The 17,277-nt window shown below is 42.8% G+C and overlaps 1 protein-coding gene across 1 annotated transcript; it reads left to right on the forward strand.

Moving 5' to 3' along the window:
• The first annotated feature begins 456 nt into the window (after positions 1-456).
• LOC120876082 (proline-rich receptor-like protein kinase PERK8) lies at positions 457-17,263 on the forward strand. The gene is made up of 4 exons (XM_040257780.1): positions 457-943; positions 7,879-7,935; positions 11,980-12,036; positions 17,090-17,263. Exons 1-4 carry the CDS (start codon positions 457-459, stop codon positions 17,158-17,160), a joined length of 672 nt encoding a protein of 223 aa, XP_040113714.1. The 3' UTR covers positions 17,161-17,263.
• The last annotated feature ends 14 nt before the right edge of the window (positions 17,264-17,277 follow it).

The raw sequence follows: 17,277 nt of genomic DNA on the forward strand, positions 1-17,277 counted from the left end.
GCCATTTCCTTCTCCAGGGGATCTTCCAGACCCGGGGATCGAACCCCCGTCTGCGGCATTGCGGGCAGACGCTTTACCGTCTGAGCCACCAGGGAATCATAAATGAATTTGTCTTTTCCACCCCTCGCCCCATCTTAGGCTAGATCACTCAGAAAAAGAGCAACAACAACAACAAAAACCCTCTGACGGCCCAGGACCCGTCAAAGGGGATTTCATCTACTCCAGCTTCTTTCCTTGGACCTCCCTTTACGCCGCCCTCACCAAGGCGTCTCTCTGTCACTGGAAGCCGCAAGCAATCCCCGCACCCCACCAGAAAACTACTCTTCAAAGACTTCCTTCCGAGCCCAGAAAAGCCCGGTGCGCTCGCTAGCAGGAGAGGCAGCAGGTGCTCGCTTTTTTTCCAAAAAAACACACGAAACTGCCATTTCCGGGAGAAAAAAAAAAAAAAGGAACAAAATGAAGCGTTCTGGGGCTCGCAGACGCGCGCGGGAAGGGGAGGGGCCGAGGAGAGCCCCGCGCGCCCAATCGCAAGCCCCGCCCCGTCCCCGCCCCTCTGCCTCGGCCCCGCCCCGCCGCCTCAGCCCCGTGCTGCAGCCCGCCGCCTCAGCCCGCCCCGCGACCTCAACCCCGCCCCGCCCCCACGCCTCGGCCCCGCCCCGCCCCACCTCCTGGGCCGGCACGCGACGCCCCCTCCCGGCCAGGTTCCCGCGCCAGATTTGGTGTTTGGGGGGAGGCGGCGGGAGGGGTGGTGTGCGCGGCGGAAGGGGAAGGGGAACAGGCTCTCAGCCGTGCCGCCGCCGCCCGGTGAGGACCCGCGAGGCCTCGGCGTCCCGCCTCGGAACAATGGGACTCGGCGCGCGAGGTTTCCTGACGTTGCTGGCCCTGGGGGTCGTGCTGGGGGTGGCGCTGCTGAAGGTCTTCACGGACAGCGCGGACCCCGAGGGTGAGTGGCCGCGGGGCCGCCCCCGGCCCGCGAGCTTCCCGGCTGGCTGTGGCCGCGCGGAAAGTTGTGCGAGTGTGGGGACGAGCGCGCGGCGGCCGTGCGCGGGCCTGAGGGCGGCGGGGGGCCGCCAGCTGAAGGGACGTCTGGCCCTCCGCTCAGCTCCTGGGCGCGCCGCGGTCGCGGCCGGAGGGCGGCGAGTCACCTGTTGCGCTACCGACGATCGGCCTGCAGCGCGGTTGTTACAGCCTTTCCCCAAAGTTAACGTTTCTCAGGGAGGTTAGAGTTCCTCTCAGGCTTCCTTTTGTAAACGGTTGGGGGGACTGGAAAATATGTCTACCGACTCCTGAGCAAACGTGTCTACCAGTTAGTTGCGAACCTTTCAGCGTTTTCCGGCGTCTCATCGCCTCGTGTAAAATCAAACCAATTATGTATATATAGTCTTAAGGACCCCAGACGCCTCAAGTTTGCACTTTGGGGCTCATGTGGCAGGTTGGGAGCTTCGGGGGCATGCGACTAGCCCTCCTGGGCGCAGGTGATGCTCACGCCCTTGTGGATGGCCGCTCCTGGCCCCTCGTGTACCGTCAACAGCGGCCGAGGCTCATCGGCTCTGCGGCCTTGAACAGCTGCGCGGATGTTAGGAGTTCAGGACACCGCCAGTAGAGTCAGGACAGAATGATTTGACCTTTCTCTTCTGGGGGAAGGGAGGTGTCCCTTTAGGCCCTTGGCCTTTTGGGGACTTTTTCGATAAAGCGGCAAAAGCTGGGATTTCCTGTGTAAATTGTTTTCTTTTTCAACTCTAATAGAAGTCAGATCACTGGTTAATGATCAGTAAACCACAATTAGTTTAAAGACCCAAGCTTTTCATGGCTTTTAAATTCTATCCACTGTATATTCAGCTTTACATTAGTTTTATCCAGCAGTTTGCAAAACCAGGTAATTCAGACACAACGCCTACTTTTGCTAGAATAATCTGGGTGAATTAGACAACGATTTTCGTTTGCTTTGCTAAATTTTTTTGTTTGCTTTGCTGAATTGCACATGTGACAGAGTAGCTTTGTAGACCACATTTTGAGATCATTTAAGGAAAGAATGATCAATAAAAGCATGTCCATCATATTTTCAATATTATGAGGTGTTTGATTGTAAAAGTGAACTATCCAGAGTTAAAAAGTATAACTTGGTGCTAATTTTATACCAATATTTATGTCAGTAGGTCTCCATTTTTTATGTTACTTTGTGAAAGTATACCTTTTTATTGTTTCTCTGAAGAATTACTGAGTAGAGAAAAAGTGTCCTTGCTTTTCTTGTACCCTCATTACAGATTTTTTTGCCCTAATTTAATACTCACTGTTTGACAGTTCTGTTTATTACCTGATATCTCACTAGATGTTAATGCTATTTGAAAAATTTGGAATGCTCTACTATGTGAGAGCCTTGATTTCATGAACTAGTATAACCAATGTGAGCGGGAATCCATTTCTCCAGACTATAATGTCACCTTGAAACTAAAGGAAGGTTCCATAAAGGACATCTCAAAAGAACGAGTAAATGTTGTCCTAGTGTTTATAGGTAATCTGTAATCCGTTTAAAGTGTCATTATGAAGTACAGTGATTTTTGTCATACTAGAGTTCTGTACTAATTTTTACTAGACACTCTCATCTCGCTCCGTGAGCTTCTCACTCTGTGCTAATTGAGGTTCATACATCATCCCATTGGATCCTTCCAGTATCATCCCCATTTTATAAATGAGGAAATTGAGGCTTAGAAGTTACCTAACTTGTACAAAGTGAAACAACTAATAGATGTTTGATTTCAGAGGCCAGAATCAATCTTTCAACCATTTTCCACTAAGCTACATTGTGTGATGTTGACTCTTCGAGCAATACTGTCATTGCCCAGAATATTGTGGGAAAAGAAAAAAAAATTACTGAAATTCTACTTTTAAGATTTTCTTCAGTCTGCTGCATAATTTTATAAATATTTTCAGCTGAAGGAGGAGGGATAGTATGAACAAGTTAGCAAGCCAGCAAACAGGATAAAATGTGGTAGTACAATGAAAGATATAAGGGATGGGAAAGCTGTTACTCAGGACTGTTAGTCGTAGCAAGTGACAGAAACCCACCTTAAAGAAGCATAGGGGAAAGGAGGGAATTTAATGATCATGAACTGAAAAGTCCAAGGATTGAGGTGGCTTCAGAAATGCTGCCTTCAAGATTCAGACAGGTTGCTAAGGGACAGCCATTTCTAATGCTCTAGATTATATCTAGACTGACTGTGGCTCAGATCATGAACTCCTTATTGCCAAATTCAGACTTAAATTGAAGAAAGTAGGGAAAACCACTAGACCATTCAGGTATGACCTAAATCAAATCCCTTATGATTATACAGTGGAAGTGAGAAATAGATTTCAGGGACTAGATCTGATAGATAGAGTGCCTGATGAACTATGGACTGAGATTGTACAGGAGACAGGGTTCAAGACCATCCCCATGGAAAAGAAATGCAAAAAAGCAAACTGGCTGTCTGAGGAGGCCTTACAAATAGCTGTGAAAAGAAGAGAAGTGAAAGGCAAAGGAGAAAAGGAAAGATATAAACATCTGAATGCAGAGTTCCAAAGAACAGCAAGAAGAGATAAGAAAGCCTTCCTCAGCGACCAGTGCAAAGAAATAGAGGAAAAGAACAGAATGGGAAAGACTAGAGATCTCTTCAAGAAAATTAGAGATATCAAGGGAACATTTCATGCAAAGTGAGCTCGATAAAGGACAGAAATGGTATGGACCTAGCAGAAGCAGAAGACATTAAGAAGAGGTGGCAAGAATATACATACAGAAGAACTGTACAAAAAAGATCTTCATGACCCAGATAATCATGATGGTGTGATCACTCACCTAGAGCCAGACATCCTGGAATGTGAAGTCAAGTGGGCCTTAGAAAGCATCACTACAAACAAAGCTAGTGGAGGTGATGGAATTCCAGTTGAGCTATTTCAAATCCTGAATGATGATGCTGTGAAAGTACTGCACTCAATATGCCAGCAAATTTGGAAAACTCAGCAGTGGCCACAGGACTGAAAAAGGTCACTTTTCATTCCAGTCCAAAGAAAGGCAATGCCAAAGGATGCTCAAACTACCGCACAATTGCACTCATCTCACACGCTAGTAAAGTAATGCTCCAAATTCTCCAAGCCAGGCTTCAGCAGACGTGAACCGTGAACTTCCAGATGTTTAAGCTGGTTTTAGAAAAGGCAGAGGAACAGAGATCAAATTGCCAACATCCACTGGATCATGAAAAAAGCAAGAAAGTTCCAGAAAAACATCTATTTCTGCTTTATTGACTATGCCAAAGCCTTTGACTGTGTGGATCACAATAAACTGTGGAAAATTCTGAAAGAGATGGGAATACCAGACCGACCACCTGACCTGCCTCCTGAGAAATCTGTATGCAAGTCAGGAAGCAACAGTTAGAACTGGACATGGAACAACAGACTGGTTCCAAATAGGAAAAGGAGGATGTCAAGGCTGTATATTGTCACCCTGCTTATTTAACATATGCAGAGTACATCATGAGAAACACTGGGCTGGAAGAACCACAAGCTGGAATCAAGATTTCATGGAGAAATATCAATAACCTCAGATATGCAGATGATACCACCCTTATGGCAGAAATGAAGAGGAACTAAAAAGCTTCTTGATGAAAGTGAAAGAGGAAAGTGAAAAAGTTGGCTTAAAGCTCAACATTCAGAAAACGAAGATCATGGCATCTGGTCCCATCACTATACGTGAAATAGATGGGGAAACACTGTCAGACTTTATTTTGGGGGGCTGCAAAATCACTGCAGATGGTGACTGCAGCCATGAAATTAAAATATGCTTACTCCTTGGAAGAAAAGTTATGACCAACCTAGACAGCATATTAAAGCAGAGACATTTCTTTGCCAAAAAAGGTCTGTCTAGTCAAGGCTGTGGTTTTTCCAGTGGTCATGTATGGATGTGAGAGTTGGACTATAAAGAAAGCTGAGCACCGAAGAATTGATGCTTTTGAACTGTGGTGTTGGAGAAGACTCTTGAGATTCCCTTGGACTGCAAGGAGATCCAACCAGTCCATCCTAAAGAGTAGCCCTGGGTGTTCTTTGGAAGGAATGATGCTAAAGCTGAAACTCCAATACTTTGGCCACCTCATGCGAAGAGTTGACTCATTGGAAAAGACTTTGATGCTGGGAGGGATTGGGGACAGGAGGAGAAGGGGACAACAGAGGAAGAGATGGCTGGATGGCATCACGGACTCGATGGACATGAGACTGAGTGAACTCCAGGAGATGGTGATGGACAGGGAGGCCTGGCGTGCTGCAATTCATGGGGTTGCAAAGAGTCAGGCACGACTGAGCAACTGAACTGAACTGAACTAAGATTACATCTGTCAAACCTTAGGCAAGTGCTGCAATGTTCTTAGGCTGCAGGGGGAATCCAAATAAGAGGAACTTTCTAAAGTGATTGAGTTCAGTTCAGTTCAGTCGCTCAGTCATGTCCGACTCTCTGTGACCCCATGGATGCCAGGCCTCCCTGTCCATCACCAAGTCCTGGAGCCTACTCAGATTCATGTCCACCGAGTCAATGATGCCATCCAACCATCTCATCCTCTGTTGTCCCCTTCCCCTCCCACCTTCAATCTTTCCCAGCATCAAGGTCTTTTCAGATGAGTCAGTTCTTCACATCAGTTGGCCAAAGTTTGGAGTTTAAGCTTCAGCATCAGTCTTTCCAATGAATATTCAGGACTGATTTCCTTTAGGATGGACTGACTGGTTACATCTCCTTGCAGTCCAAGGGACTCAAGAGTCTTCTCAAACACTGAAGTTCAAAAGCATCAATTCTTTGGTGCTCAGCTTTCTTTGTAGTCCAACTCTCACATCCATAAAGGACTACTGGAGAAACCATAGTTTTGACTAGACGGACCTATGTTGGCAAAGTGATGTCTCTGCTTTTTAATATATTGTTTAAAATGATTGCCACACTTCAAAAACCACCATAATGGGTAGCCAATTAGGAGATGAAATTAATCTTTAATGATTCTGGGCCATTTTATGAACTTAATTCTATTTAGAGTAGTATTGTGCTATAATACTTGACTCTTTTTGTCAAGTAAAGCATCCACCTCCTTGTACCTAGATTGTCCAAGACATTCTTTATTTCAGCTTGCACACAGTAGGTACTTCATAAGTATTTTTTGAAAAAAGGTGAAGAGCTTAGAAGATAGTTTCTGCCTTCTTCCTCAAGTCAAAAGAAAAAAGTAAAGCATCCATCATAAGAGTGACAACAGCAGGGAGAGAAAAATAGGAGGCTCTTGTAATCTGGGCAAAAGATGAAGACATGGGGTAATGGGGATAAGAGGGTAGAGTCTAGATCTACTTGGGGTGTGGAACTGAAATCATTGCTAATGGATTGGATGGTGGAGTGAGGAAGAAGGAAGAATCAAAAGATAACTTCCTGATGTTAGGGTTCAGCAATCAGCAATGCAACAACTGGGAACATGAGGGCAGAAGCAGGTTTATTGTAGAAAATCAACACTTCCATTTGGCACTCATGTACGCGCTTTGGAATCAAACAGCCTGGTCCACATCTGAGAATCTGCCACTTGCTGGCTGGGTGGCCAGAATCTGCCTGCAAGGCAGGAGACCCTGGTTCGATTCCTGAGTGGGAAAGATCCCCTGGAGAAAGGGATCAGCTACCCACTCCAGTATTCATGGGCTTCTCTGGTGGCTCAGATGGTAAAGAATCTGCCTGCAGTGCAGGAGACCTGGATTCCATCCCTTGGTTGGGAAGATCCCCTGGAGGAGGACTTGGCTCCAGTATTCTTACCTAGACAATCACCATGGACAGAGGTGCCTGGTGGGCTACAGTCCATGGGATCTCAAAGAGTCAGAGACAGCGGAGCAACTAAACACAGCTGGGTGGTCCCCTGTGGGTCTTCTGTGGGACTTCTGTCACTGCCTAGCTGTCTTCCTGTCGCAAAATTGTTTTGGGGGTTAGATGGGCTAATGCAGGTTACATGCTCCCCACAAGGCATGGCATGTAGTAAGCCCTTGGTAATATTGTCAGTTATTTGCTACCTGCTGCTAAATACATCTAAATACATAGTCTACTTACCTTGATCTTTTTCAGCTTTAATCTTCACACCATAGTCTTTTGGCATAAATGGATTATGGTTCCAGCAAGAGGAAGAAATTTGCACACAGAGTAAAGATAGCTCCATCAGAATTGTTTTTGCCTACTTTCTTTGTACTTGGGAGGTTTTTGGGGTGGGGCGGCCTTCTTTGGGAAAGTACACAATAACATACTTGCTCGCCTCCCATGTAATATATGTATTTAATCTTCCTTTATACAAAGATCCAAGGAGAATAATGCACCCTGAAAAGTTGCTTAACTGGAGCATAGAATTCTTCCATACTTTTTCCAAATTTTAAGGTACTAGTTAAAAATTCAAAGAATTATATCAAGAATGCTTCCAATTTTACATGAAAACCCTAAGCCACTTCATCTTCTCTCCATTGTATGAAGTTAGGCGTGCTGGTGCACAAGACCTGGGGCACTCATTAATAGTAAGGGTGGTCCACTCTCCTCAGAAGAGCAGAGTTGTCAGTAGTAGAAATTCCTCTTAATCACATGGCCTCATGTCCAAACTATTTTATCAGTGGCCGGCATATAGTAAGTACCTGGTAAGTGTTACATTAGCTACATGTTTTCTCTCTTAAAAAATCTAGTAGTATAGATCTAGATTTATGAACAGTTTCAAGGCATGTTTCATAGCAGCAGTGCAAAAGTAGAACTTCCTGCGGAATAATCTACCCTCCACCCCTCAGGGGCTGAAAGAAACATATTGCCAGTACCCTTAGTTCAATATTGATGGCCGTTCTTCACAGGATATTTCTTTGTTTTTATAGGATCTGCAAGCCAGAAGAATCCTATGTCTGGAGAAAACTCCAATGATAACCAAGCAGGTGAGTTTTTAAAGGTCAGAAAACGGATTATCTGTCTAGCATACATAAACTAATATCAGCTAGTCCAGTATATGTAAGCTGGTACACTGACCTGTCTTAACCATGATTTGTGCGTTTGTAAATACTTAAAGCCTACCATCAAAGGCTTCCCTTAGGAGGCATCAGGAAATGATAGTTCACTGGATTCACCATCTTTCTCAGTCTAGCAAAGTTGTGAGTAAATTCTAGAACTATTAATAAAAAAATGCTGGAATTTATTACTGAGGTTTGAAGCACATTTTGAGGTATGACACTTTGTGCTCTGCCTATGGATATGAACCAGAATTCATAAATCTGCTGATCTTGCTGGTGGAAGAAATCATTTTAAACTGGTCAGACATGGCAGCCTTAATTTACCTTGGTGGACTCTAAGGAGACCCTGCTTATATTTTACCCATCAGTTAGATTTCAATCCACCCTCTTGCTTCCTTATTGAAAAGGTAGATGATGCTTTTTTCTTCTGCTTTTAGTTTAGGACAGATGGATTTCTTCCTTGATTTTCTCAATTAACATGGAAGGAGAGGACCCAGACTAATGTTATAATAATAGTACCATCAACACATGTTTCTTCTAAGTGATATTTAGTTTATCTTCTCACTGCCTTTATTAAGAGTGACAGAGGTGGAAACTTTAAAAAGGTACACAAATCCTATCACTGAACCCATTTTTTTCTACTTTTATTCAACAAATATTTATTAAGTGTCTTTAATGTGTGGACACAGTACAAAAGGAACCAAGCTCTGACTTCTTGGAGTTTTTCTTTGTGTTTTTTTGTGTTATTTTATTGTTGAAACATACACGTAAAATAAAATTCACAACGTTAGCCATTTTTCAGTGTAGAGGTGGCATTAAATACATTCACAATATTGTGCAATGTCATGTAGATATTTTTATTAACTTTTTATTGAAGTACAGTTAATTTACAGTGTTGTTTTAATTTCTGCTCTACAGCAAAATGACTTAGTTACATACATGTATACATTCTTTTTTATTTTCTTTTCCATTGTAGTTTATTGCAGAATAGTAAATGGAGTTCCTGAGCACCGGTTGATTCTCAGTTCTATATGTAACAGTTTGCATCTACTAACACCAGACTCCTAGTCCCTCCCTCCCGTTAGACACCTTGGGGTTTCTTTGAAAACCCTATGACTGTTCTGTATGTCTGTGAGTCTGTGTCTACTTCATAGATAGGTTCATTTGTGCCATATTATAGATTCCACATATAAGTGATTTGTTCTTCTTTAGTCACTAAGTCGTGTCTGACTCTGTGACCTCACAAACTGCAGCATGCCAAGCTTCCCTGTCCTTCACTGTCTCCCGGAGTTTGTGCAAACTCATGTTCATTTACTCACACCACTGATTAATCTGTGATTAATCCACCCAGTCACCTTATCCTCTGTTGCCCCCTTCTTCTTTTGCTTTCAATCTTTCCCATTATTAGGGTCTTTTCCAATGAGTCAGTTCTTCGCATCAGATGGCCAAAGTATTATAGCTTCAGCATCAGTCTTCCCAGTGAATATAGAGGTTGATTTTCTTTAGGATTGAATGGTTTGATCTCCTTACTGTCCAAGGGACTCTTAAGAATCTTCTCTGGCACCACATTCAAAAGCATCAAATCTTTGTGTTCAGCCTTCTTTATGGTCCGACTTACATTCATTCGTGACGACTGGAAAAACCATAGCTGATGGACCTTTGTTTGCAAAGTAATGTCTCTGCTATCTATATGGTGATTCCCAGACTTCAAAATCCACCATAATGGGTAACCAATTAGGAGATGAAATTAATCTTTAATGAATCTCTGCCACTTTATGAACTTAACTTAATTCCATTTAGTGAAGTATTCTCCTGTAATACTTGGTCTTTTTTTGTCATGTAAAGTATCCTCCTCCTTGTACTTAGATTATCCAAGACAGTCTTTATTTCAGTGCTGGCACACAGTAGGTACTTCCTAAGTAAATTTTGAAAAACGGTGAAGAGGTCTTAAAACTGGAAAGTGCTTAGAAAGAAGGTAGTTTCTGCCTTCTTCCTCAAACCAAAAAAAAAAAAAAGAAAAAAGGAAAGCATCCGTCATAAGAGTGACAACAGCAGGGAGAGGAAAAGAGGAGGCTCTTGTAATCTGGGCAAAAGATGAAGACATGGGATAATGGGGATAAGAGGATAGAGTCTAGATCTACTTGGGGTGTGGAACTGAAATCATTGCTAATGGATTGGATGGTAGAGTGAGGAAGATGGAAGACTCAAAAGATAACTTCCTGGTGTTAAAGTTGAGCAACCAGCAATGCAACAACTAGGAACGTGAGGGCAGAAGCAGGTTTATCATACAAAATCAGCACTTTGATTTGGCACTCGCGTGTATGCACTTTGGAATCAAACAGCCTGGTCCACATCTGAGAATCTGCCGCTTACTGGCTCAGTGGCCAGAATCACCTGCAAGGAAGGAAACCCTGGTTCAATTCCTGAGTGGGAAAGATCCCCTGGAGAAAGGGATTGTCTACCCACTCCAGTATTCATGGGCTTCCCTGGTGGCTTGGACGGTAAAGAATCCACCTGCAGTGCAGGAGACCTGGATTCCATCCCTTGGTTGGGAAGATCCCTGGAGGAGGACATGGCAACTCACTCCAGTATTCTTGCCTGGAGCATCTCCATGGACAGAGGTGCCTGGTGGGCAGCAGTCCACAGGATCACAGAGTCAGACACAGCGGAGCAACTAAACACAGCTGGGTGGTCCCCTGTGGGTCTCCTGTGGGTCTTCCTGTGGTGTTCTGGCACTGCCTAGCTGTGTTCCTGTCGCAGAATTGTTTGGGGGTTAGATGGGCTAATGCAGGTTACATGCTCCCCACAGGTCCTGGCATTTTTACACCCTTCATAATATTGCCAGTTATTTGGTACCTGCTTCTAAATACATCTAAATATATAGTCTACTGACCTTGATCTTTTCCAGGTTTAATCTTCACACCATAGCTTTTTGGGAATAATGTACTATGGTTCCAGCAAGAGGAAGAAATTTTCTCACACAGTAAAGATAGCTCCATCAGAATTGTTATTGCTTACTTTCTTTTTACATGAAAGGTTTTTTTTTTAGGGGAGGCCTTCTTTGTGAAAAGTACACAATAATACACTTGCTCACCTCCCATGTAATATATGTCTTTAATCTTCCATTATATAAAGAGCCAGGGTAAATAATGCACCCTGAAAAGTTGCTTAACTGAAGCATAGAATTCTTCCAAACTTTTTCCAAATTTTAAGGTACTAGTTAAAAATTCCAGAGAAGGCGATGGCACCCCACTCGAGTACTCTTGCCTGGAAAACCCCATGGACGGAGGAGCCTGGTAGGCTGCAGTCCATGGGGTCATGAAGAGTTGGACCTGACTGAGCAACTTCACTTTCACTTTTCACTTTCCTGCATTGGAGAAGGAAATGGCAACCCACTCCAGTGTTCTTCCCTGGAGAATCCCAGGGACGAGGGAGCCTGGTCGGCTGCCGTCTATGGGGTCGCACAAAGTTGGACACGACTGAAGCAACTTAGCAGCAGCAGGTAAAAATTCAAAGAATTATCTTGAGAAGGCTTCCAACTTTACGTGAAAACCCTAAGTGACTTCATCTTCTCTCCATTGTATGAAGTTAGGCGTGCTGGTGTACAAGACCTGAGCACTCGTTAATAGTAAGGGTGGTCCACTCTCCTCAGAAGAGCAGAGTTGTCAGTAATAGAAATTCCTCATAACCACATGGCCTCATGTCCAAACTATTTTATCAGTGGCTGGCACATAGTAAGTACTAGGTAAATGTGTACATTAGCTATATGTTTTCTGTCATAAATAATCCAGTAATAGAGATCTAGATTTATGAACAATTTCAAGGCATGTTTCATAGAAACAGTGCAAAAGTAGAACTTCCTGTGGAATAATCTACCCTCCCAACCCACATAGGCTGAAAGAAAAACATTGCCAGTACCCTTAGTTAAATATTGATGTCCTTTCTTCACAGAATATTTCTTTGCTTTTATAGGAAATACAAACAAGAATGATCCTAAGTCTGCAGAACACTCCAATGATAACCAAGGAGGTGAGTTTAAAAAGGTCAGAAAATGGATTATCTGTCTAGCATACATAAAGTAATATCAGCTAGTCAAGTACGCGTAAGCAGGTACACTGACCTGTCTTAACCATGATTTGTGCGTTTGTGAATACTTAAAGCCTACCATCAAAGGCTTCCCTTAGGAGGCATCAGGAAATGAAAGTCACTGGATTCACCATCTTTCTCAGTCTAGCAAAGTTGTGAGTAAATTTTGAAACTATTAATAAAAACATACGGGAATATATTACTGAATGTAGAAGCACATTTTTAGGTATGACATTTTGGGCTCTGCCTATGAATATGAACTAGAATTCATAAATCTGCTGATCTTACTGGTGGAAGAAATCACTTTCAGCTGGTCAGCCATGTCAGCCTTAATTTGCCTTCAATCCACCCCTTTGCTTCCCTATTGAAACAGTAGATGAGGCTCTTTTCTTGTGCCTTTAGTTTGGGACAGATGGATTTCTTCCTTGATTTTCTGAATTAACATGGAAGGATAGGAACGAGACTGATGTTATATAGTACCATCATCACATGTTTCTTCTAAGTAATATTTAGTTTATCTTCTCACTTCCTTTATTAAGAGTGACAGAGGTAGAAACTTAAAAAGGTACAGAAATCCTATCACTGAACCATTTTCTCAACAAATATTGAGTGTCTCTAATGTGTGGACATAATACAAAAGGGACGAAGCTCCAACTTCTTGGAGTTTTTGTGTGTTTTTTTTGTGATATTTTATTGTTGAAACATACACATAACTTAAAATTCACAGAGTTAGCCATTTTTAAGTGTTTAGTTCAGTTCAGTTGCTCAGTCGTGTTCAACTCTTCACAACCCCATGAACCGCAGCACGCCAGGCCTCCCTGTTCATCACCAACTCCTCGAGTTCACCCAAACTCATGTGCATCGAGTCGGTGATGCCATCCAGCCATCTCAGCCTCTATTGTCCCTTCTCCTCCTGCCCCCAATCTCTCCCAGCATCAGGGTCTTTTCCAGTGAGTCAACTGTTCGCATGAGGTCGCCAAAGTATTGGGAGTTTCAGCCTCAGCATCAGTCCTTCCAATGAACACCCAGGACTGATCTCCTTTAGGAAGGACTGGTTAGATCTCCTTTCAGTCCAAGAGACTCTCAAGAGTCTGCTCCAACACCACAGTTCAGAAGCATCAATTCTTTGGCACTCAGCTTTCTTCACAGTCCAGCACTCACATCCATACATGACCACTGGAAAAACCATAGCCTTGACTAGACGGACCTTTGTTGGCAGAGTAATATCTCTGCTTTTTAATATGCTGTCTAGCTTGGTCATAACTTTCTTTCCAAGGAGTAAGTGTCTTTTAATTTCATGGCTTCAATCACCGTCTGCAGTGATTTTGGAGCCCCTCAAAATAAGTCTGTCACTATTTCCACTGTTTCTCCATCTATTTCCCATGAAGTGATGGAACCAGATGCCACGATCTTAGTTTTCTGAATGTTGAGCTTTAAGCCAACCTTTTCACTCTCCTCCTTCATTTTTACAAGAGGCTTTTTAGTTCCTCTTCACTTTCTGCCATAAAGGTGGTGTCATCTGCATATCTGAGGTTATTGATATTTCTTCCGGCAATCTTGATTCCAGCTTGTGCTTCTTCCAGCCCAGCGTTTCTCATGATGTACTCTGCATAGAAGTTAAATAAGCAGGGTGACAATATACAACCTTGACGTACTGCTTTTCCTATTTGGAACCAGTCTGTTGTTCCATATCCAGTTCTAACTGTTGCTTCCTGACCTGCATGTAGGTTTCTCAAGAGGCAGGTCAGGTGATCTGGTATTCCCATCTCTTTCAGAATTTTCCACGGTTCATTGTGATCCACACAGTCAAAGGCTTTGGCATAGTTGATAAAGCAGAAATAGATCTTTTTCTGGAACTCTCTTGCTTTTGCGATGATCCAGTGGATGTTGGCAATTTCACCTCTGGTTCCTCTGCCTTTTCTAAAACCAGCTTGAACATCTGGAATTTCATGGTTCACGTATTGCTGAAGCCTAGCTTGGAGGTTTTTGAGCATTATTTTACTAGACTGTGAGATGAGTGCAATTGTGCAATAGTTTAAGCATTCTTTTGCATTGCCTTCTTTGATAATACACTTTCTTTTTAAGTGTACAGGTGGCATTAAATACATTAACAATGTTGTGCAGTGTCATGGAGATTTTTTATTTAATTTTTATTGAAGTACAGTTAATTTGCAATGTTGTGTTCATTTCTGCTGTATAGCAAAATGACTTAGTTATATACATGTATACATTCTTTTTAATTTCTTTTCCATTGTGGTTTATTCCAGAATAGTAAATGGAGTTCCCTGAGCAACATTCTGGTTTCTCAGTTCTATATGTAACAGTTTGCATCTACTAACCCCAGACTCCTAGTCCCTCCCTCCCTGACCCCGGCTCCCCCTTGGAAACCCTATGTCAGTTCTGTATGTCTGTGAGTCTCTTTCTACTTAATAGATAGTTTCATTTGTGTCATATTTTAGATTCCACATATAAGTGATTTGTTGTTGTTTAATCACTAAGTCGTGTCTGTGACCCCAGGGACTTGGACTGCAGTATGCCAAGCTTCCGGGTCCTTCATGTCTCCCAGAGTTTGCTCAAACTCTTGTCCATTTAATCAGGTCACTGATTAATCATTGATTAATCCATCCAATCACTTCATCCTCTGTTTCCCGCTTCTTCTTTTGCCTTCAATCTTTCCCAGCATCAGGGTCTTTTCCAATGAGTCAGCTATTCACATCAGGTGGCCAAAGTATTGTACCTTCAGCATCAGTCTTTCCAGTGAACTTGGAGGGTTGTTTACTTTAGGATTGACTGCTTTGATTTCCTTGTAGTCCAAAACTACAAATAAGACTCTAAAGAGTCTTCTTGAGCAACACCACAGTTAAGCAGCATCAATTCTTTGGCACTCAGCTGTCTTTATAGTCCACCTCTCACACACATACGTGACTACTGCAAAAACCATAGCTTTGACTAAATGGACTATTGTTTGCAAAGTAATGTCTCTGCTTTTTAATATGCTATCTATAAAGTCATTGCCAGACTTCAGAAGCCACCATAATGGGTAGCCAGTTAGGTGATGAAATTAATCTTTAATGAATCTGTGCCACTTTATGAACTTAACTTAATTCCATTTAGTGAAGTATTCTGCTATAATACTTGGTCTTTATTTGTCATGTAAAGCACCTGCCTCCTTGTACTTAGAAAGTCCAAGATAGTCTTTATTTTAGTGCTTGAACACACTAGGTACTTCCTAAGTATTTTTTGAAAAACATGAACAGGTATTAAAACTAGACAGAGCTTAAAAAGAAGACAGTTTCTTCATTCTTCCTCAAGCCAAAAAAAAGAGAAAAGGAAAGCATCTGTCATAAGAGTGACAGCAGCAGGGAGAGGAAAACAGAGGGTTCTTGTAATCTGGGCAAAAGATGAAGACGTGGGATAATGGGTGTAAGTGGGTAGAGTCTAGATCTACTTGGGGGTGTGGAACTGAAATCGTTGTTAATGGATTGGATGGTGGAGTAAGGAAGATGGAAGACTCAAAAGATAACTTCCTGGTGTTAAAGTTGAGCAACCAGCAATGCAACAACTGGGAACATGTGAGCAGAAGCAGCTTTATCGTAGAAAATCAGCACTTTGATTTGGCACGCTCATGTATGCACTTTGGAATCAAACAGCCTGGTCCACATCTGAGAATCTACCGCTTACTGGCTGGGTGGCCAGAATCTGCCTGCAAGGAAGGAAACCCTGGTGCGATTCCTGGGTGGGAAAGATCCTCTGGAGAAAGGGATCAGCTACCCACTCTAATATTCATGGGGCTTCCATGGTGGCTTAGATGGTAAAGAATCTGCCTGCAGTGCAGGAGACCTGGATTCCATCCCTTGGTTGGGAAGATCCCTGGAGGAGGACATGGCAACTCACTCCAGTATTCTTGCCTGGAGCATCTCCATGGACAGAGGTGCCTGGTGGGCAGCAGTCCACAGGATCACAGAGTCAGACACAGCGGAGCAACTAAACACAGCTGGGTGGTCTCCTGTGGGTCTCCTGTGGGTCTTCCTGTGGTGTTCTGTCACTGCCTAGCCGTGTTCCTGTTGCAGAATTGTTTGGGGGTTAGATGGGCTAATGCAGGTTACATGCTCCCCACAAGGCGTGGCATGTAGTAAGCCCTTGGTAATATTGTCAGTTATTTGCTACCTGCTGCTAAATACATCTAAATATATAGTCTACTGACCTTGATCTTTTCCAGGTTTAATCTTCACACCACAGTCTTTTGGTATAAATGGATTATGGTTCTAGCAAGACGAAGAGATTGGCAGAGAGTAAACATAGCTCCATCAGAATTGTCATTGCTTATTTTTTTGTACTTTGGAGTTTTTTGGGTTGGCGGAGGGATTCTTTGGGAAAGTACACAATAACATACTTGCTCGCCTCCCATGTAATATATGTATTTTTTCTTCCATTATATAAAGATCCAAGGTGAATAATGCACCCTGAAAAGTTGCTTAACTGGAGCATAGAATTCTTCCATACTTTTTCCAAATTTTAAGGTACTAGTTAAAAATTCAAAAGATTATATCAAGAAGGCTTCCAAGTTTACGTGAAAACCCTAAGCCACTACATCTTCTCTCATTGTATGAAGTTAGGTGCACTGGTGCAGAAGACCTAGGGCATTTGTTAATACTAAGGGTGGTCCAGTCTCCTCAGAATAGCAGAGTTGTCAGTACTAGAAATTCCTCATAACCACAAGGCCTCATGTCCAACTATTTTATCAGTGGCCGGCACATAGTAAGTACCTGATAAGTGTTACATTAGCTACATGTTTTCTGTCTTAAAAAAATCCAGTGATGCAGATCTAGATTTATGAACAGTTTCAAGGCATGTTTCATAGAAGCAGTGCAAAAGTAGAATTTCCTGTGGAATAATCTACCCTGCTACCCCTCAGAGGCCGAAAGAAACATATTGCCAGTACCCTTAGTTCAATATTGATGGCCATTCTTCACAGGATATTTCTTTGTTTTTATAGTATCTTCAAGCCAGAATAATCCTCAGTCTGGAGGAAACTCCAATGGTAAGAACCAAGCAGGTGAGTTTTAAAAGGTCAGAAAACGGATTATTTGCCTAACATACATAAAGTAATATCAGCTAGTCCAGTACATGTAAGCTGGTACACAGGCCTGTCTTAACCATGATTTGTGCGTTTGTGAATACTTA

Source organism: Oryx dammah, unplaced genomic scaffold (assembly GCF_014754425.2).
Source record: "Oryx dammah isolate SB20612 unplaced genomic scaffold, SCBI_Odam_1.1 HiC_scaffold_17, whole genome shotgun sequence".
Lineage (NCBI taxonomy): Eukaryota > Metazoa > Chordata > Mammalia > Artiodactyla > Bovidae > Oryx > Oryx dammah.

Bases quoted from the DNA above. Each gene is read 5' to 3' on its own strand.
- LOC120876082 (XM_040257780.1), top strand. From the start codon at position 457: ATGAAGCGTTCTGGGGCTCGCAGACGCGCGCGGGAAGGGGAGGGGCCG. The intron at 944-7,878 runs GTGAGTGGCCGC...TTGTTTTTATAG, and splicing joins GGACAGCGCGGACCCCGAGG to GATCTGCAAGCCAGAAGAAT. The intron at 7,936-11,979 runs GTGAGTTTTTAA...TTGCTTTTATAG, and splicing joins CTCCAATGATAACCAAGCAG to GAAATACAAACAAGAATGAT.